Source organism: Chelonia mydas, chromosome 2 (assembly GCF_015237465.2).
Source record: "Chelonia mydas isolate rCheMyd1 chromosome 2, rCheMyd1.pri.v2, whole genome shotgun sequence".
Taxonomy (NCBI): Eukaryota; Metazoa; Chordata; order Testudines; family Cheloniidae; genus Chelonia; species Chelonia mydas.
In genome coordinates this window covers 156,616,923-156,640,077 of record NC_057850.1, presented here as the reverse complement: position 1 = coordinate 156,640,077, position 23,155 = coordinate 156,616,923, and the positions used below count along the sequence as shown (strand labels likewise).

Below are 23,155 nucleotides of genomic sequence, written 5' to 3'. Positions count from 1 at the left end.
TGATAACACTCGACACCAAGCAAATACTAACCGCAAAATGGAGTAAGAATGCATCAAATATAATAATATTGCTGAGCACATGTGTAGTTTTGCATCTCCAAAGCACTGTACAAACCTTTGGTCAGTTGCTCAGTTGGGCTTCACCTTGTATAGTCAGTTATATAAGGGTAAAAAAGATGCAAATTGTTAATTTTCTGATTTAGTAGTTCACAATTATTACTCATATAAATAACTACACAAGGCAAAGAGCACCAGAGAATCTAGTCTATTGACTAATAAGCCAACATAATGTTGTCAGTAAAGTTACAAGACAGCTTTCTTATGTCAATGGTTTATTAGAGTTCTCAATGAAGATAAGTAAAGCTCTGAACCATTTGAATGCCTTTGGATCCCTGTTTTCAATTGAATCTGCTGTTTATAAATAAGGAAAGTTGTGCTCCAGTGAGCTGTACCTCCCATTAACCTTCCTTGCGAGTTACAAGAGTCCACAGAGTGATAGCAAGTTTCTTAAAGATGGCATTAAGGAGTGAAAAAGGAATTGTACATTTCTAGCTGAAAAAGTATAATGTAGTTATTTTTGACAAAATGTATAATATATAAATGTCACTATTTAAAATAGGGTGGGTGAGGTAATAATTTTTATTGAATCAACTTCTGTTGGTCTCTCTTGTCTCTCTCACTGACAGTAGTTCCTTAAAAGATATTACCTCACCCACCTTGTGTCTCTAATGTCCTGGGACCGACATGGCTACAACAACACTGCATACAGTACACTATTTAAGGAAATTCCATTCTGTATAGATAAAGATTAGTATGCACAGTAGGGGGCAGGTCAGAGTAACATACAAAGTGCTTAGTGGATCTTGGGCTTAATCACGTTGTGCCCTCAGGCTAGTTGCTTGACTCTTTTGTTCCTCATCTGTGATATAGAGCTGGATGTTGCCAATGATTCCTGAAGTATCCAGACTTCACTGCCATCCTTCAGAATTTAAACTTTTACTGGAAACCTTGTTTTACAGATGATGAAGGGAATTAGATGGTCCTTTCATCTTCCATGGATTTGGAAAGTAGTAATGAGCGTGGGCGTGCAGGAAGAGAGTGGTAGAGAGGCCTATTCTGTTAGCATGCACGCTGTGTGCACCTCATTCACTTTCTGATGTTACTGATCATTGGTCTAAATGGAGTTGATGGTCACAGCAACTCAGCACATTGGTTAGTGCTCCCTCACTGGAGGAGAAAGGTTTATGCTGTTCAGTGCTACCTGGTGTGAATGTGTGAGTCTAAGTGTTGTTGTGTTGGTTGAGAAAGGATGGGGTATGGAGAAAGAAGATTATAAAGCTGCCAGGGAGAAAGGATGGCCAGCATTCTGTTCTCCCTTTACAGCAGCCAGTGGAGTTGGCTGTGCATGCAGTGGGGAGCAGGCCACATGACCTGAAGAGGTGAGCCGTAACCAACTTGTCCTGCATGGAGGGAGCTCTGGGAGAAATTCTGCTTCTCTGCGGCAGTGCCTGTAAGGCAAGACTGAGCCCTTAGTGTGTATCGGGGAGGAGAGGGGACAGAAACTGAGAGAAATGGGAGCAGCAGAGAACCCATGAAAACAAAAAGTTGACAGTAAAAAAAGAAAGGGAGGTAGGTAGGATAAGAGACCAGAACAAGGGACAGATCCAGGTAAGAAGGGACAGTGAGGGTAGGGTGACCACATGTCCCGATTTTACAGGGAGAGTCCCAGTATTTGAGGCTTTGTCTTATATAGGTGCCTATTACCCCCCTTCTCTGTCCTGATTTTCACACTTGCTATCTGGTCACCCTAAGTGAGTGTGACAGTGTTTGTGTCACTCCAGGCCATGACCCATGAGAAAGCAGGTTCCTAATACTTTTGCTACTTAAAAAAAAGCCCACACCAGTGGTTTGAAATGCTGTACAGTGGCTGCTTTAATACTGTAGACTCTCACATTCATTTGACCTCATTTTCTAGAAGAGTCCAAATTTTCTAAATAACTTCAGATGTTTCTATTCCTGCCTACCCAGTCTGGTGGAATTGTTCTGTGAGTTGAGGCAGGAAAAATCTGATCAACAGATCGGCAAGTACAAAATGGTTTGGGGTTTTTTTTAAATCAAGTTCATTCGTCAGTGCTCTTTAGGGAAGCATTTTCTTGGACCATGACACACATTTAAAGGAAAGCAGATACTTTATATCAGATAATGTGTGAAATGATCTTCACTTAACCCCTTAAGGGTTGGGGTCTATAGCAGATATTCTATGGAGATGCCTTGGATTCTGTGTGTATAAGCACTACTTATCCCAGGGTTTTACTGGAAATAATGGGAACACCTTCAGAAACGTAAGCTGGGGAAACAGTACTTGTAAAATACAAGCTAATGTATATGAATGTCTCATAGCACTTTTAACTCTTACTCTTCCAAATGTGGAGAATTTTCCATACATGTATTATTTTTGTCCCCTAAAAATGACCACTCATTGAAGACAAGTTCCTGAGAGTTGGTCGCCCATATTACATTAGAGTTCTTAGTGATCTGTTATACGCTCTTGGCAACTCTCCTTCTGACATTAGCCTCAGTCATGTTCAGAATATACAGACGAGTTACTCTAGTGAGTTTGGATTTGCACTTACTGCACCAGCACAGGCAGCTGTGCTCAGTGCCCCCCATGGGAGAGCAGGGGGTATTTTCACTGCGGTGCTCCCTCAGAGGTTCTACCAGAGGCTGGTAGCCTCAAACTGTAGTGAAGGCTCTAGCACATCCTTCATCCACATCCACTCGTCAGCTATCAGTACCCCTTTTGTGGTTGCATTGGTTCTTTGCAGGACCACAACCGAGGGGAAGATGCCAACTGCTCTCTAGAAACTAGAGAACACTGTCTTTTGACCTCTACAGAACTGGTAACTCAGAACTCTCACTGATTTCAATGCAAGCTTTTGTAACATAAGATGAAAACTAATAAAAATTCCTGCACTATGCAGAGGAGGGATTGGGGGAGTTCCCTACCCCATCTGGAAAATTCTTTGTGACCCCAAATTTTGAGTCCTACAGTCTTCTGGGCTCCATTTTTTTCTAATGGGGATACTGGTATTTTGTCTGCTGTGTGCATTTTATATTTCCAGTCTGTGGTGAGCTGCAGTATGTTTGTCATCAACAGCCAAAATACTGACCTGGAGAAGGATTTTTTTTTAACATAGGCATTGATACTCTAACAAAAATATAACCCCCCACAGCTGCCTCGCCTGCAGGGCTTTTCTAAATAGCAGAATGGATCAAAGGATGTTTTTATTTCCTTGTGCAGAGGAAAAATTCATCACTTTGTAAGTCAGAGGAAAAATGAATCAAATCAATACCAGGTTATATCAGGGAGCTTTTTAATAATAATACATTTCTTATGGCTAAACTCAGTTAGTATGACTCTCAGCAGTAGGTACTGTATGTAGTTGAAAACTTTATTCCATCTGTAACAAACTTTAATTTGAACCAAGGTGAAGAATGCATTAAAAAAATAAAAAGCTTAGAGTGAGATCCACCTACACTCGAGATAAGGCTGGGGTGGGACGGTTTGGATCCCAATCCCATATTCCTCCAATTTTGTGGTAGTATGAGTCCAGGGCCAGTTTCGTTATTGCAGTTACAGTGACAGCATAACCAGGGAGGGATTTCCCCAGAGTAAGCAAGATAATTGTATGGAGTAGAGCCTGAACCGGGACGGTTATGCCAGATGACCTCTCTGCTGCCAGCATGGTAGGGAAAAGGGATCATGACTGGGGAAAAGGTATCATAAGCTCTATTTTCAGTCCCTTCTGATTCTAGCAACCTAGCATAGGTTATAAAAGCCTTTAGGCTGCTCTAACACAGCACAAGAGTAACAGTTATGCACAGAATAGCACCAGGATCAGGGGAGTGCAAAGGAGAGCTTCTAAACACCCTTCAAACAGCATGCTGACTTACAATCAGCATTATGGCCACAATTAGAGACCTGGCTTTCAGTACACTGGTTCAGGTCCATCTTACAGAGATGTGTCTGAGTTTCAGTGTTTGGATTTACCTGAACTTTCCGCGAATTCACAAGAGTTCCGATTCCAGTTCAGGCTGAATTTGGATTTAAACCAGTAATGGTAAAATATAAAAGCTATAAGATAAAATTAATTTGCACAGCCCACATAACTGTGAAATAACCTGGCAGAACATATGAAATATGTAACAGTTATACAAATCAGAAATCACTAAGCCTCATGAGATTGTGCTATGGCTTTGGGAGGTGGATTGGAGCAATTCAGGCATAAAGACCTTGGATGTAATCCCGGCTCCACTGGAGTCAATGGCAAAACTCCCATTGATTTCAGTGGGGCTAGTATTTCACCTTTTATCTGTATGTGCTTATATCACCTTCAGTCATTTAAAATGTCTTGTTACGTATGTACTTGGTCAGCATTATAATTTTGATTATGGACATGTTACCAACAATGAACAATTAATAACGATATTAATTTCCTATTATATATGATAAATTTTATATTACTAATTTTTTTATAACATCGCATGTACTGTTGTAGGACTACAGTTTTCTTACCACAAAAGCAATTAAAATTAATAAATGAATAGCTGCACTGCATAGGAATATATTCAGTTAGAAACCTTTGAAAATAACATTTACTAAGCTACAGTTCCTTCAGATCCTATGAGCAGGAAGAAACCCCTTATACAGAACTGTTTTTTGTTTTGCAATAAGAGATGGGCCAAAAATACCAGACCCAAACATCCGGAAACTCTGGCATGTTTGGAATCTGAGTCTAAATCTGTATTTTATGGCTTAGGCTCATCTCTACTTTGAGCTGTTGTTTGAAAATAAATTTATTCTTCCTTGGGAAGTCAAGGAGACGATGTTGGAGACTTCTGCTGTTTCCATTTGCTTTGTGTATGTGCTGTACTGCGGCTAGATAGTTCATGCATACTGCCCTGTTTTTATAAACATATCCAAAATGGCTTGCGTAGACCACTGCAATTTGAACACCTTTTTTGGTTGATGAATAAGAGAGAACCTCTGTTTCACCTTCTTATGGAATTTATTGGCTTCCCTCCTGATAAGTGTTACTGAGGATGTAATAATTTATTTTAACTGTGTTGACACAGACTTTCAAAGCTATTAGAAAGATTGTGTTATAAGCTAACAGTGTCATTATAAGCTAACAGTGTCATACTGTGTATCAAGAGATGCAAGTTTGTACTGAGATCACTAGATAACACTTCCTCTGAATAAAACTTGAAGTTCTGGCATATGAACTGACCATTTGGAATACAATATAGTCTTTCAACAAGACAGTGCATGGGGTAGGGACATACCCAAGGGGAAACATTGGCATCTGGACACTGTAGTGATTGGCAGACACATTAAAATGCTGTAAGGTGGTAGTGAGAAAGAGAGAAGAAAAAACCCTTTTGCTGCCTTGGTGCATGCACACATTTTCTGATCGTCCCTACTGCAGTTGACTGCAAAGAGGAGAATCTACTAAAACATTTTATACAAATGTAGCAGAAAATTAAGATATTATCCTTTTTTTAGATGTTACATCTATATGGCAACCACACATAGTTACATTTCTTTTTGTTTCAGAATTTCTCTAACTTTTCACATACTTACACTGAGGGTAGAGACACGGACAAGTGTTAATATCGTATTAATGTATATAGCAGTGTCACTGAAGCTACATCTCCCTCCCCACCTCCTTATTGTATAAAGATGAAACAGTTCAGATACCCAAGGTTACTGCTGTGGTGTTTGAGATCAAAGTGACTGATGTCTTCACTTGTTTTTAGGTTGACTTTGAGCAACTTCAGGACAATTTATGTCAGATGGAGAAAAGGTGCAAAGCATCATGGGATCACCTTAAGGCTATAGCAAAGCATGAAATGAAACCAACGCTGAAGCAAAAAATGTCTGAGTTCCTTAAAGACTGTGCAGAAAGAATCATAATTCTGAAGATTGTTCACAGAAGAATAATTAACAGGTACAGCATTAGGGCACTGATGGGAACAACCTCAATTACTTATTTCAATGTGCTTCAAACCACGTTCCAAGAAGTATGTTTACCAACAAATCTGTTGTGAGGTCTTTATAACAGATGTTCATTTGTTCCAGATATTTCCTAACTTCAGCTGAATATTGTATTTCTGTTGAGAAAAACAACGACTGACAATTATTTTCTTACATATCACTACACACTGTGGTGAAATCCTGAAATCCTTCTCAGGCAATTTCCTTGTGTCTTTAATGATATATTTGTCATAGTAAAGACAGAGTAACAATTTCTGTATCTGGAGCTAGTACTATACGTATCTTGTACAATCTGCGAATGCTCATATATATGCAAGTGCCATTGCTAGTATATTTCCAGATTCATAAACTCACACAGATGATTTAAATATGCCCAATAATAATAATTAATAATTAATAATACCTATGTCTTATGTAGTGCTTTTCATCCATAGTTCTCAAATTGCTTTACAAAGGAGAATGGTATCATTATCCCCATTTTGCAGATGGGGAAATAATATATATTTGTACACAGAATTACCAAAGAGAGTTCAAACAGGCCCAAATGTGTGAATGTACAGATCTGGGATGTTAGTCCAGCCCATCTGTTTTCTCATTCATGAATTCTATTCCACCTTCTAAATAAGTAGTACCCCAAATATAGCTGAGTAGTAGTGAAAGCAGGAACTTATGAGTTTCCTACTGGGTTTATCACATATATTGTGCTGGATTTGAAAATAAGCTGAACACTGTTTTCTTTACTTTAAATTACCTAATGTAACTACTATTCTAAGCCTCTCCAGGATACCTTATTCAGTCACATGTTTTATTTCCATTGTAATGAGTGTTTTAATTGGCATCGACGCAGTAGATAAAAAATAGATTCACAAAGATCTATATATTCAGTAGTCCATTGTGAATAATGTGGTACAGAAGCGGCAGCAAAGCTGCAAATAATACAAAAAGCTGTGAGTAATACTGAATCAACAGTAAAGTTGTGAACTCAAAGCACCCCAGACTGAAAGTATTTGGATGTTACAACATTTTATGGTTTTCTTTTTGAACTACAAATGCTTCTCTTCCTGTGTTGCTAGCCTGTAAATCTTCATTCTTCTTGTCTAGACTTTCCCCAACATCTTAACAGCCTCTTTGAAGTTGCTTAATACAAACAAATGGAATTAAAACATAATATTTTTTTCAATATCTGCAATGAAATTGTTCATTCACTTGCCAAATTAGTAAAATAAAATGAATGGAGTTTCATACACATCTTATCTCTTATATCAGCATGGGAAAATGGGTTGGGATGAAGTTATCATAGACTAGCCATTTATTTGCATTATGTTTTTAATTATAAACCATGCCAGTGATGATTAAGGCATCCATGAAAATTCCACAGCATGAAAAAAAAAGAGATGAGAGCTCGGAAGACAATACATGGATCAATTGGAATCTATTTTACTGGAAATCTAAAGTTTTTGAATGTTTTCTTTTTTCATTTTTAAAAGCTGTCATTAATTCATTTTGTTTTTAGGTTCCATGCATTTTTGTTATTTATGGGTCATCCTCCTTATGCAATCCGTGAAGTCAACATCAATAAGTTCTGCAAAATTATTAGTGAATTTGCTTTAGAGTATCGCACCACCAGGGAACGAGTTTTGCAGCAGAAGCAGAAACGCGCCAACCACAGGGAAAGAAACAAGACCAGGGGGAAAATGATCACAGATGTAAGTGGCAAGTATTTGTGAAGCTTTCTTTTTAGTGAATGCCATACTTTAGATGTTATGCTTCATTCACTAACCTTCCTTTAAGGATTCCCTCCACTATGAATAATGTACCCTTTGTTCTTTGTTAAATCAGTATTATGTTTTTCTTTGTCATTGACTATAAAAGCTTCTGGATTCGTAGCAGCTTCCGGATTTGGACAAAAGAAGACTAAGTATTCATAAAAGAAAATCTTCCATGTGTTGCATGGACAAATTCATGCACAATGTCTGTTTTCAACAAAGAATAGAGTAGGAATGGAGGACACCTTACTGAAAAATATGGCCAAGAATATAAATAACACAACCCTAAAGTTAGGCTGCCAAATCATTCCATACATCAAATTACTGACCACATATTTAGGTGTCTATATATGGATTTAGGTGTGTAATGTGAGGTTCCCATTTGGGAAACTCCTGACTTGCAAACTTAAATATTATAGTGTTTTATATGTATAGTATCTATTTTCTTCATTAGATAAAAAAATATTACATGAGAGTCAAGTGCAGCCTCTTTCAGGTTTTATTACAGATTACTAATTTAGATTCTCTTTAGTTGTTACCTGATAAATTTCACTGACTATGTTCAGGCTACTTTGGTAAAAATAAGATGAACTTTCTCTTGATCTTTAAAGATCCTCTGATTTTTTTTATCTTCTTTTAAACTGATGCAGTTTCACTCAGTCCAAATAAAGTTTTAAGAAGTGCCAATACTTAATAAAAGTTTCCAGCTGTCTCAAAATCCAAATCTGGAGTTTCGATTAGACATGAGTGGTTCATCGCATATGAAGCTACCCCTATCCTGCCTTTGGCATGAAAAACCCAAAGCTGATTACAGTTTTATGGCCAACAGCTCAGACAAGTTAGGTAAAGAAAAAAAATGCATCAGACCCATATTGGGATTGTATTTAAGTCGTTGACTCACAATCATTTGTAGATCTTTCCTGGCAATAACCTTTCAAATTTTGGAAATCTGCCTCATCTGGGAGAAAATTTTAGAGCCACATTATTATCTCAAAAGATTTTCCTTTTGGACTAGTCCCAGGTAAAGGAAGGGCTCTGGTTCTTTGCAAAGGGTTTAAGATAGACATGCAAAATTTCAGGTCTAGTATTAGGGAACTGAAGTTTTATATTTGCATTGCACCCTAATTTCTCTGTAACATTCTGAAGGAGTTAAAATGTGACACTACCCAAAGGGATTAGCAAATTAAATATTTAATTTTCCAAGTAGCATCAGTGCTTTTCACCAGTTCAGATAATGGCAAGAGGGGAGGGGTTCCTGTTATGCCAGTATACCATGGAGCATTTGTGTATTAAAGGACCAGAATAAGTGGCAGCAACAGGAATGAAGGAGCTTCTTCAAGTCCTTCTGTGTCAGGAAGTGAGAGAAGGGAAAGGTGGCCGTTCATCGGCTCACCAGAAGAAATATCCAGGGAGATGGAGAGAGGAAGTGGGCCTGCATGTGGACCCTATCACAGTAAAACAGGATGTAGGTACAGGCCAGTGGCCAGTCACTGAACATCTGAGCCAGGGAGATGGGCCATTTCCTGAAGATGTGAAAACAGGAGAGGGAGTGATTGGGCCTTCCCCAGAAGGGCTTGTTATAGGACAGGGAAGAAGAAGAAAAATCAGACCAGGATGGTATTTGTATTTGGGAGGAATTGAGTATCATCTGAGCAATAGTATCCCAGCTACAAATATCCTCCTTGTCTGAGTTGTAGGATATATGCTTAGCATTAATTCACAGTTATATGCTGATCCTATGAGCTGAGAAAGCCTAACGGAGTGAAGAGCATTCTCTAAAATTCTCCTTGGGGAACCTCTAAGAACATAAGAACAGCCATACTGGGTCAGACCAAAGGTCCATCTAGCCCAGTATCCTGTCTTCCACCGGTGGCCAATGCCACATGCTTCAGAGGGCATGAACAGAATAGGTAATCATCAAGTGATCCATCCCGTCACCCATTCCCAGCTTCTGGCAAACAGAGGCTACGGACACCATCCCTGCCCATCCTGGCTAACAGCCATTGATGAACCTATCCTCCATGAGCTTATCCAGTTCTTTTTGAACCCTGTTATAGTCTTGGCATTCACAACATCCTCTGGCAAAGAGCTCCACAGACTGACTTGTTGCTGTGTGAAAAAATACTTCATTTTGTTTGTTTTAAACCTGTTGCCTCTTGATTTCATTTGGTGACCCTTAGTTCTTGTGTTATGAGAAGGAGTAAATAGCACTTCCTTATTCACTTTCCCCACACCAGTCATGATTTTATAGACCTCTATGATGCCCCCAGAGAACTATCCACAGTGACTCCAAGATCTCTTTCTTGAGTGGTAGATCTATTTCTTGAGTTGTAAAACCAACAAACACCCATCCTAAACAAATATTAATCCTGACCCACAATGTTTATCAAATGAATCACAATTTGATTAGTAATTTCTAAATCCCTGTTAAATGAGTCTATAGATCCCTACACTGGGAACAAACATTTAATAATGGGCTCTTCAATCTAGCAGAGAAAGATTCAACACAATCCAATGGATGGAAGCTGAATCTAGACAAATTCAGACGGGAAATAAGGCATAAATTAACAATGAACATAATTAACCATTGGAACAATTTACCAAGGGTCATGATGGATACTCCATCACTGACAGTTTTTATCCATGATGACTCCAAGATGTCTTTCTTGAGTGGTAACAACTTATTTAGACCCCATCATTTTATATGTGTAGTTGGGATTATGTTTTCCAATGTGCATTCCTTTGCATTTATAAACATTGAATTTCATCTGCCCTTTTGTTGCCCAGTCACCCAATTTTGTAACTCTTCGTAGTCTGCTTTGCACTTAACTATCTTGAGTAGTTTTGTATCGTCTCCAAATTTTGCCACCTCACCGTTAACCCCTCTTTCCAGATCATTTATGAATATGTTGAATAGGACTGGTCCCAATACAAACCCCTAGGGACACCACTAATTACCGCTCTTTGTTCTGAAAACTGACCATTTATTTCTACCCTTTGTTTCCTATCTTTTAACCAGTCATTGATCCATGAAAGGACCTTCCCTCTTATCCCATGACAGCTTACTTTGCTTAAGAGTCTTTGATGAGGGACCTTATCAAAGGCTTTCTAAAAATCTAAGTACACTATATCCACCGGATCACCCTTGTCCACATGCTCGTTAACCCTCTCAAAGAATTCTAACAAATTGGTGAGGCATGATTTCCCTTTAGAAAAACCATGTTGACTCTTCCGCAACAAATCACGTTCATCTACGTGTTTGATAATTCTGGTCTTTACTATAGTGTCAGCCAGTTTGCCTGGTACTGAAGTTTGGCTTACTGGCCTGTAATTGCTGGGATTGCCTCTGGAGCCTTTTTTTAAAAATTGGTATCATATTAGCTATCCTCTAGTCATCCGGTACAGAAGCTGACTTGAATGATAGATTACATACCACAGTTAGTAGTTCTGCAATTTCACATTCGAGTTCTTTCAGAACTCTTGGGTGAATACCATCAGGTCCTTGTGACTTTTTACTGTTTATTTTATCAATTTGTTCTAAAACCTCCTCTAATGACACCTCAGTCTAGGCCAGTTCCTCAGATTTGTCACTTAAAAAAAATATCTCAGGTTTGGCAATCACCCTCACGTCCTCAGCTGTGAAGACTGATGTAAATAATTCATTTAGTTTCTCCATGGTGGCCTTATCGTCCTAGAGTGCTCCTTTAGCATCTCAATTGTCCAGTGGCCCCGCCTGTTGTTTAGTGGGCTTCCTGCTTCTGATGTACTTTAAAAAAAAAATTGCTATTACTTTTTGAGTCTTTGGCTAGCTGTTCTTCAAATTCTTTTTTGGCCTGCCTAATTATATTTTTACACTTCATTTGCCAGAGTTTATGCTCCTTTCTATTTTCCTCACTAGGATTTAACTTCCACTTTTTAAAGGATGCCTTTTTGCTTCTCACGGCTTCTTTTACTTTGTTGTTTAGCCTTACTGGCATTTTTTTGGTTCTGTTACTATGTTTTTTAATTTGGGGTATACATTTAAGTTGAGCCTCTATTATGGTGTCTTTAAAAAGTTTCCATGCAGCTTGCAGGGATTTCGCTTTTGGGACTGTATCTTTTAATTTGTTTAACTAACTTCCTCATTTTTGTTTAATTCCTTTTTCCGAAATTAAATGCAATCATGGTTGGCTGCTGTGGTGTGTTCCCCACCCTCCTCCCCCCCAGGATGTTAAATTTAATTATATTATGGTCACTATTATCAAGCGGTTCAACTATATTCACCTCTTGAACCAGATCCTGTGCTCCACTTAGGACTAAATCAAATATTGCCTATCCTCTTGTGAGTTTCAGGATGCACCGCTCCAAGAAGCAGTCATTTCAGGTGTTTGGAAACTTTATCTCTACATTCAGTCCTGAGGTGACACGTACACAGTCAATATGGGGATAGATGAAATCCCCCATTATTACTGAGTTTTTTATTTTTATAGCCTCTCTAATCTCCCTGAGAATTTCACAGTCACTATTACCCTCCTGGTCAGGTGGTTGGTACTATATCCCTACTACTATATTCTTATTATTCAAGCATGGAATTACTTCTATGGTACAGTTGGGTTCATTTAAGATTTTTACTTCATTTAACTCCACACTTTCTTTCACATATAGTGCCACTCCCCCACCAGCGTGACCTTTTCTAGCCTTCCGAATATTTTGTACCCTGGTATTACTATGTCCCATTGATTATCCACATTCCAAGAGGTTTCTCTGATGCCTATTATATCAATATCCTCCCTTAATATAAGGCACTCAAGTTCACCCATCTTATTATTTAGACTTCTAGCATTTGTATATAAGGACTTTAAAAAATTGTCACTTTTTAGCTGTCTGCCATTACATGATGTAATTGAATGGGACTCTTTTTCATTTGACTGTTTTTCGTCAGATTCTACCCATGTTTTATCATCTTCCATCCTTTCCTCCTTACTAGGACACAGAGAATCTTCATTAATAGATCCTCCCCTAAGGGATGTCTCTGTTCGAACCACGTGCTCCTCCGTACCTTTCGGCGTTCCCCCAGACCTTAGTTTAAAAACTGTTCTACGACTTTAAGTTCAGGCAATCTGGTTCCATTTTGGTTTAGGTGGAGCCCATCCTTCCTGTATAGACTCCCCCTTTTCCAAAAGGTTCCCCAGTTCCTAATAAATCTAAACCCTCCTCCGTACACCATCATCTCATCCACGTACTGAGACCCCGCAGTTCTGCCTGTCTACCTGGCCCTGTGCGTGGAACTGGAAGCATTTCAGAGAATGCCACCAGGGAGGTCCTAGACTTCAATTTCCTACCTAGCAGCCTAAATTTGGCCTCCAGGACCTCTCTCCTGCCTTTCCCTATGTCATTGGTACCAACATATACCACAACCACTGGCTCCTCACTAGCATGACACATACTCCTCTGTTTAAGGAGATTGCTTATGTGGGCGAATCAAGGACTTTCTGTGATCTACATGTATAGGAGTTATCCATTTAAATATAGTCAAGTAATGTTGCTTTTATTTTCCCCCACTCAGTTGTGGCACATGGTAAAATCAGAGCCACAGTCACATCAGAAGACTTGCTACAGCTTCCTTCTAACACCTGCTCTCCTCATTGCCCCATATAAGCAGAGAGATACCTAACATCTCCAAAGCCAGTTCTACTCAAAAAACAAGACTGTAATTCAGCATGCTGGCAGGCAATTGCATGGGGACAATAATGAAATAGAGCAGGTATGGTAGGGGGAGGGGGTTTTGTCTTTGCTTTATTGCTAACTTTAGATTTTCTGATTAGTTTATATTTCTATGCATGGAAGTGAAAAGATATGCCTGCTATGCATAGTAAATAGTAAATATACACCTGGTAACGGAATATTCATTTCACATTTTCCAGATGATACAAAGTTATTCAAAACAGTTAAGTCCAAAGATGACTGTGAAGAGTTATAGGGGGTTTCACAAAACTAGCTGACTGGGCAACAAAATGGCAGATGAAATTCAATATTGAGAAGTGCACAGTAATGCACATTGGAAAAAATAATGCCAGCTACACATATATAATGATAGGTTCTAAATTAGCTGTTACCACTCAAAAAATATATCTTGGAGTCATCATGGATAAAAACTGTCAGTGATGGAGTATCCATCATGACCCTTGGTAAATTGTTCCAATGGTTAATTACGTTCATTGTTAATTTATGCCTTATTTCCCATCTGACTTTGTCTAGATGCAGCTTCCATCCATTGGATTGTGTTGAATCTTTCTCTGCTAGATTGAAGAGCTCATTATTAAATATTTGTTCCTATAGACTGTAATCAAGTCTATATCCTTATCCCCTTAACCTTCTCTAAATAGATTGAGCTCTTTGAGTCTATCACTATAAGGCATGTTTTCTAATCCTTTAATCATTCTCGTGGATTTTCTTTGAACCCTCTCCAGTTTATCAATATCCTTCTTGAATTGTGGTCGTGAGGCCTGGACACTGTATTCCAGCAACAGTAATATCAATGCCAAATATAGAGGTAAAATAACCACTCTTGTTCCACTTGAGATTACACTGTTTATGCATCCCAGGATTGCAATCGTTCTTTTGGCTACAGTGTCACACTGGGAACTCGTGTTCAGCTGAATAGCCACCACAACCCTCAAATCTTCCCAGGATTGAGTCCCGCATCCTATCACTGTGGTCTACATGAATCCCAAGAAAAGGTAACCTTTCCGATTCTAGAAAAGAAAATACATATCCCTTTATTTTTTAAACCCACTCAACCAAAATCAGTCTTGAAGGGCAGAGGGTAAATCCTACTGACCTTTTTGGATGCAGAACACCTATACACTTCAGTGGCATTATTCACATGGAAGGGGCTTTAGGTCTGAGAAACAGACTCCCAATTTTTGTAATAGCCTTTCATTTGTACAGACCTTTGCTCCTGACTTCTCTAGGTCACTCATAGTGAAATGAGTTTGGTATTGTTAATGTAATTCCCAATAGATGTTTCTTACATGGGAAAAGAATAAAAATGGAAGAATGGCGCATTGTCACAGTTACAGGGGGAGGTTGCCTAGTGTCTGCAACACTGCACTGCAATCGCTACACTGCAACTGGGTTACAACGTATGTAGACATACTCAAGGTGGCTTTAATCTAGCTAGCTCAGCTACCAACAGCAGTGAAGCTGCGGCAGCACGGACTTGAACATGGACTAGCCACCCATACATGTACCCAGGATCCCAGGTGGGCTTGTACAACCTGTGCGGAAGCCTGTGCTTCCATAGCTTCACTTTGCTGCTATTAATACTTGCACTAGCTAGAATAACTCTATCTTGGGTAGGTCGACACGTGTTACAATCACCCTTGTTCTCACCCTTGATTGCAGTGTAGAAATAACCCTATGTCTGCCTTTATCTAGTGATATCAGTCACGCACTTTCAGAAACAATACAATTCACTGAAAAATAAGCAGGAAAGATAGGAAAGAAATGCAGTTATACATTTGAGTCTGAGCTTTTCAATTATTTTTAATAACATTGAAAAGTACCTGTCCCCCAGAATTATGTAGCTGTCTTTTGTACAGTTCCTTAGAGTTTCTAATATTAGAAATAATATTTATATATGGCAAAATCCCCCCCGGCACGAATACTAGAGTGACTTTTTTTTAAAAAAAGGTCTCCTGAAATTGTGCTATGGCATGTGAACTTGACAGAAAAGTTGAATCCCTAGGATTTGAACTGGAGATCCTTTCAGCCTTCAAAGCCAAAGCTCATGCACAAAGAAAACTAGGGGAGCTGTTCATCCTAGCTGCATTCCTCCAGTACTGTTTGGTAATGTTACTTTTGTTAACACTTTCCTAATTCAAAAACATTTTGCAATATATTTAACCATTAAAGAAAGAAGAAAGAAAAGAAGGAAAATTCCCATCTGGTTAATCTTTGATCTAGGAGACTTGAGTAATTCACTTACTACTTTAACTCTTATCCTTAGTAACTGTAGAGCTGCATTCTGGCCCAGACTGGCCCATCCACACAGCGACAGAGATTTGGTATGGACCTATAGGGATTATGGGTGCTGTACAAACTGCTTACTCCCTTCCACCCAGAGCAGGTGGGAGAGGAATGAACAGAACTTTGATTCTGTCCCTCTCAGTACACACTGGCTACTGGAACTGAGCAAGCATGGTGGGGCGAGGGGTAGTAGTCTGCTGCTGGTATAAGCCATCAGCCAATCACTTCTCCCTGGAGCAAAGGGGGGAGCAAGAAGGAAATTGTCTTCTTGAGCCTGGAATGCTCCTGCTATCACAATCCAACCCTTGTATAATAAATAAACTGCACAAAGCCTGGATTGCTTTCTTACTCTGGAAAATGCACTTAGCATTGTCCTCTGCCCCTTTCCCTTCCTTTGAATGCCTCTCACAGATTACTTTATATTTTTGCTTCATTTTTCCCCTTTCTTTTTATTTTTCTCTTCATTTTGTGTATGGATTAATATACAAATATGCTCTTTCTTTCCAAGATGCTTCTATGGTTTTCTCTTTTTTATTTATTCGAAGAACTCTGCATGGCTGTTTTTCAGAGGAATTTGTTTTCCCTAGGATTGCAAAAAAAAAAAAAATCTATCATAATGCGAATAACAAAATGAACATACCTGCTGAGGTCCCACTGCAAAATGTCTGGCTGCATTTCAGTGCCACTATGCGCAAAGGAAAATAAACAACTCACTCTCTGAACCAAACATGCCCTTAAAAAGTAACGTTAATGTGCTTCTCAGCACTCTCATACAGCTAATCTTGTCATGTAGAGCATGCTGAAAACTAGATGAGCGCCAAAACAAATGAGGCTTTCCTATTTAATGATGAATGTTTTTGGAACAAAATGTATCAATCCCAGACAAAAATCATTACTGAACTGGAGATAAGATAAGAAAATATATATTAATAACTTGCAGTGGGTGGGGAATTAATGGAACAGTGTATTTTTTAAAAACCTGGAAATTCAGTGTTTGCATTTTACAAATATTAATAAAATAAATAAATGCCCCCTATGCTATCACTCTGAGAACACTTCATATGAGATTGGTGTTGAGAACTGGGGAATATCTGGGTTATTTTTCATGAATGGGGAGTAGTGTTTGTGTGATCTGTTACTTGCAATGGAGCTAAATCAAAGAGGTGGTTAAAAGGACCAAACAGGAATAGCAAAACAATAACAGGGATAAGAGTCCTGGAGGGAACAATGAGGAAGCTGTTAATTGGGCAATGTGACTCCATCCAGGTTTAATCTTCCCAACACTAAGTGTAGAATCAAAGGAGGACACTAAACCATGAGAGGACCCTGGGCCTAGAAAAGGGAGAGGCTTCCCAGAGAGTGTCAGTGAGCACTAACAAGGATGCAAGGAGACGCCAGACTGCCTGAGAATCAGAGTCTGTAGCTAACAGGTCACAGCATGGCGCCGAAGAGAAAGGGGCCACCCAGGCTAAGTCATGTCTACCAGGAGGCTTGAGGGGAATGCCAGATATAGGCTCCCAAAGGAAAACTCCTGCAGGCAACAAGCCCATTGAGCTTGCTAGATATCCTGTTTGGCAACCAGAGGGGTGTAATCTGGAGACCCAGTCAGAGAGTGGTTGCACTGCATGGTCCCATCCCAAAGAGAAGTGGAGGCATGGGCTTGTCGCTGGAAAGGGATCTCAGAAGGAGCAGTCTAGCCAGGAGCCATGACTCATATGGACATATGAAAAAAATTCCTGAAATTTGGCAGGTTCAACACTTGATACACTAGTGAATGGGCCTGAACTCCACAAATTTAAGGAAATCTTAAAATTCATATACTGTGGCTGCAGACTTCATAAACTACATCCACCATGGTTTGTGTAGCCTAAATGCAGGAGTACACTAGGTTTTAAATGTCTGCAGCACACAATCTAGGGTGGTGAGGGATTAATATGTTTCTATGATTTCCAGTGCCTAATGTCAGGGAGTTAGGGCCCCAGTCCATCAAAGCACTTTAAGTATGTGTTTTATTTGAACCTGTTTAAAGTTAAGCACTCGCTTGGGTGCTTTGTTTAGCTGGGGCCTAAATTAGGAAGTGTCAGGTAGCAGCTGGATAGGTCTTTTACTTTTATATAAAGTGTAATTATTGTTGTTGGACTATCCTACTTATATAGCATCCAAGAATCTCAAAGTGCTTTATAAACGTCCGTGTGTTTAGCTTCACAACATCATTGTGGTAACCAGGCATCATTGTAAATAAACCACAGATAGATTAAGAGACTTGCCTAAGTTTCAAAAGGAAATCTCTGGCAGAGCCAAGCATAAATTCCAGGTCTCCAAACTGTCAGTCCTATGGTTGAACCACAAGACCATCCTTCATCTCTTAAGAGTCACGGTGATATTGGTGGTGTTTTTGTCTGAGAGAGAGTGAATTGAATCTAGTTTCTTTGGTCAAATAGGTGGTGAATGATATACACATTTGTGTGTCCAATTTAATCCAGCATAGCTGGGGCTATGCAGCTCAAGATGTCAATTTTGAAGTATGAGGGCTAATATCTGTCTCGTGTTTTTGGGCAGGGGGTGGGAGGGTGTGGATGGGAATGCACAGATAGAGTTAAGGTTGTATGGGGAGGGCATTAACTCTGTTTTTTTCATACTTTCCAACATTTAGAGGTTTCTTTCAAATGTCAACTTTGCATTTCCTGACTTCCAGACATTTGGATTTTTTAGAGATACAGAAGAGATCCAAGTTCTAAGCAAAAAGACACAGTGTTTTGGAAGCCACCCTGTTATGAAAGCAAAAGGTAGAGAAAATGAGCCACCGAGAAACCAGTCACTACATAGGGAGAAGGAGTAGCCAGGCTCTCCTCCAGTACTTCTCCCTATTATGAACATGGGAAAAGAGGAGAGAGTGCCAATGATTGCTAACAGATCAACTGGGCGGAGTGTTACACAGACCCCTGTAGCATAGGTTCCCCTGTTCTTTGCAAATATCTTGCACCTCAGATCTGACAAAACTCATACATCACATTTATCCATAAAGAGTAATGTGTACGGTATTTACAGAAAGCTCATCAAGATTCATAATCATTATAAGATGTGAGTATGGGTAATAGTTAAGGAATAAGATATCTATATTTAAAGAATGCGTTATGGACCAGGAGTAGAAGTTATTCACCAAGAGTTAACATGTCTCAGTGATGGCCCATTCAGGCAAAGGGGAGTTATCACCCCACTCTGTTTGGTCAGTGATGCAATGCAAGGCTCAATCAATTGGCCTTATGCAATACTGAGACTCTGAGTGAGAAACCATCAGAGGCAACAACAAACAATCAAAAAACTTAAAGGCAAAAAAGAAACTTTACAGCAAGCCAGGGGTTCTCCCTATCTGTGAATAGAAACAAAAGGCTGTTTTCAGTATAACACAGAGGAGGGAGAGGCACTCCGTGTCCATTCACTGAGAAAACTCATGGGGAGCAAGGGGGTTTTCATGATCCTGGTTCTTGGATCCTGGTTTTTATTAAACCAGCCAGATCTGCAGTAGACTGAACTTTGGGGGAAATCTGCCTTATTGCATAAGAGAGGTAACTATTGATAAGGGTAGACCCAGGTTCAAGTTTTATCATATTGCTTTGTGTTGTAATCACTTGGTTTCATCAGTTTCTCCCATTTTTAATTACATCTGTATTCTTTCTTAAATAAGCCTGCTTTTGTTTTATCCTAAGTGCTCACAAGTGCTGTGTAGTTTGCAGGAGTGGTGCATTAAGGTAAAACTGATAAATTGGGGTACACTGCTTCTTTGGGGGCAGAGGATCTGGAATTTCTGAGAGTAGCCAGCATTAGGGGCTGGATATCACGGGGGTACAATTCAAAAAGTGCACCTATTGTTAACCTACAAGGTGAAGAAAAGTGTGATGTAGCCCAGAAGAGAGGGCTTGGGTGGCTAACAGACTGGTAGTGTCAGGGAGCTGACACCCAGCTAAGAACGGGCAAGTTTCCCTCACACTGGAGTCATGGGGGGTAACAAGGTGACTCACAGTCGTGGGTGCCCAAGAAACATCACAGAGATGGAGAGGAAGAGAGAGCTTCTGTCTCACTAGCAGGTAAGTGAGGGGCTAAGAGAGAGAAGCCAGAGCCAACCTGTCTTTCCATTATTTGGAACAACAAGAGAGCAGTCCACCTCCTTCCATGCAGCCAGGGGACAGCTGCTTTATGGTTCCATTGGAGCAGAAAGATGCATAGTGTCATATAACACCATGATTTGAGGGAAAGAAAAAGATGAAAGGGTGATAGGGCATGGCCTTACTTTGGAATTTGTCTGAGAGAAGGCAGCAGGCAACTCTATTTAAAACTTTGCCTTGGTTCTATTGCCAGTTCTATTGATATGCATTTGGGTGCATAGATAAGTAAATGCAATGCCTTTTCTGCAGAAGATAACAGCATCCATAAATTTTTCTTTACTAAAAGGAAGCGGCAAGTTGATTGCCATATGAAGTATTTCCTTATCTACCTTTATTTACAGATCATCTTGTCATTGCTTAAACAATACCATGCTTTGATCATACTATACTTCCTAAACATTGCTCTTTGTCCTTCTCTGTCCTGTCCTTCATCTCCCCAATAGACGGATGAAGAGGAAGATGTAGAGGTATGGTTCTTTGAAAGAGCATGTCGTTTCCACATCCCCTGTGTGCTGTGAGATCTAATTCTAACACAAATATTATGGAATGCTCAAGTCCATTAGCTCAACTGGAACCGTGCACTGTGACTTTCATTCTCGTGGCTTTTTGGCTCTATCGTAAGACTGTTTTTAAAGTTGCTTTAACCATGAGTTTGTGTTCTCTTATAAATCCTGATTTGGAGCCTTAATTATCTGAAACTTCCTTTCTCCAGTTCCCAAAATCATTAATTAAGTTAATAATTCCCTTAACTATGCAAAACTTCAATAATCTGAGTGTCCTGGGGAAAACTTTGGATGAAGGTTCCCATGACAACGGGATAATCAATGTTGAGCTATCTATTCACAAAACATTATTTTACGAGCAGTTCAAACATCTGTCTATAGAGATGCAAAACAAAATTTTGCAACATCTGCACTGTGAATCCCAAAGAATTGAACAATGGAATAGTTTATGAACTTCTTAAAATTCCTCTTAATACATGAGTCTGAAAATAATTGAATAAATAATGTACCAGCTGACATACCTGCTGTATTCCCAGTGGAACAGTCTATTGTTATGGACAGCATCTCATTATGTAATGCATTCTTTGTTCAAATATAGCTCACTCATCCAGTTCAACTAACCAAGCAATTTGATTGGCTGAATGCCCAGTGCTTCATAATGACAGTCATTTGCACAAGGGGCTAGTCTTTGAGGGTAAGCAAAGCATGGACATTTGAAAATGAAAGATATGTAGGAAGCTACTTATCTGGGACCTCTTCTTCCCCAAAGATTATAATTTAATGTCTGGGTGGGACAGAACATGAGGAATCACCAAGTGAATGATGATTTGAATCCATTAGACGGAACAATACATGCTATTGAATTAACATTTGTGCAAAAATATTTAACTAATGTGTGTATTCTAACTATTGGTTATGTGATAATAGTCTCCTTTGGTTTTTCTGTGACATTTTGTATCTGTTAACTTTTCAACCTACTGTCAATGTTATTTTTAAACCAAGACTGGCATGCACTGCAGCAGACATTTATCACTAATATTTTTCTGATACTTTATTTTCACATGTGAGACTCTAGCACTTACACATTTTCTTCCTCCAAATGAGGCAAAGTGTTATTTTTAAAACAAATTCTAGACATGCACCATCAGAAGTACATCTCAAATTAATATATTTAGCTCAGTGCTTTGTAAGGATCATTGCTTTGTTATTTGGTTAACTTACAGTTCTAATCTGATAAATCATTTTGTTTAAATAGTATCATTCTCCCAGTAATTTCCAGATCAAATATTTTCAGTTTACAGGTAAAACAATGGGGTTTTCCTAACAGCCAGCCCTGCAAACTCAACATAGGCTCTCAGAGTCAAGCTGGGTTCTTTTCTTCTAAAGCATCATCACCAGTAATAAAAGCTCTATGGATTTTCTTGAGTGCAACTAATTGGCCTTATAATAGGAAATTAATAAAACAATCCTGTTTATGGTGCAAATGAAGGAGTAACATTCAACATACTTTCTCATATCTGTGTTATGTCTGCAGGGCTAATAGGAGTGAGGAGAAATTTAAAAAATATTTTAGCCCCTGGTGCTTGCAAATATGACTCTGAATATAACACTGGGGCAGATCTGTTGAGTAACAAGTTATCATTTTTATGTAATCACTTTTCAGAGTAGAAACATACCTTAAATATTCTTTCTGACAGTAAGAACCATGAGAGTAAGTGGCACATTTTAACATTAACATCCATAGGCTGAAATAGAAATATAACTTGCTCCTCCTCTGAAAACATCATGCTCCCTTAAAAATGTTTTGCTCTGCAGAAGTTCTTAGAGGCTTCAATCCTAGACAGGTTTCTTCTATAACTGATGAAACCTCAGCCTACTGTCGCATTACTTTGTGTTATGTGTGTGCAGCTAATTTAGAAACTGTTTCTTAATGTTGTCTTGGTAATACAGAAATCATACACAGATTGGGTGAGTGAAGGGCAGATTCCAAAATTGGTTTAAGGTTTTGTTTGTTCTTCTTACTGCCGCCTGCAATTTTTTGTGCTCCAGCCATGAAATTATTTGGCAGCATGTTTTCAGTGTTGTTCTTAATATATTTTTAACTTACTGTAGGTAGTTACTATTAGAACCGCTTAACTGTTATCTGTAGATAAGCAGGGGCAGGAGTAGAGGGGGAGGTTAGAGACAGCAGGAAAATGTCTCCTTTCATGGACAGTGAAACTACTTCTGCTCTGCCAAGTTACCCGTAGTTGGGGCTACAGAACAAACTTATCTACTCCTTACTTAGCTAACTTGATTCATCTAGTGTGCTCATCACTGTGGTATTTGAGTCCATACGGCAGGCCCTTACCCAAGGTCACACAGCAGGTCTTTGTTTCACACCCTATGCTCTGATGGAAAAGGTATGAAGATTAAAGCCCATACTTATGCCTAGTTTTTTTGAGGATTTTATATGCACCTTGATATTCCCTTGTCCTTATAGCTATCAGGGTCCGTTCTCTTGGAGAGAAGTGAATATTGCCCCACTCTTTTGAGCCTACCTGTACTACAAATGAGTCCAGGCAGGCAAGGATCTCTGATTGTGTGTCTACTGCTCAGTGTGTGATATGTGGTCTTAAACAAATGGCATATTTTCTTTACTAGTTTCATTCTTTA

At 39.2% G+C, this 23,155-nt stretch overlaps 1 protein-coding gene across 5 annotated transcripts in view; it reads left to right on the top strand.

The window, feature by feature from the left end:
• FHOD3 (formin homology 2 domain containing 3) overlaps positions 1-23,155 on the top strand; it is a 611,741-nt gene that overhangs the window by 565,954 nt on the left and 22,632 nt on the right. For 4 of the 5 annotated variants that reach the window (XM_043540433.1, XM_043540432.1, XM_037889933.2 and 1 more), the window contains 2 exons: positions 5,821-6,011; positions 7,572-7,764. In XM_043540433.1, coding sequence (XP_043396368.1) covers positions 5,821-6,011; positions 7,572-7,764 — 384 coding nt within the window. Of the gene's footprint in view, positions 1-5,820; positions 6,012-7,571; positions 7,765-20,440; positions 20,465-23,155 lie in introns of all 5 variants that reach the window. The other variant, XM_037889932.2, reaches the window with a different exon arrangement.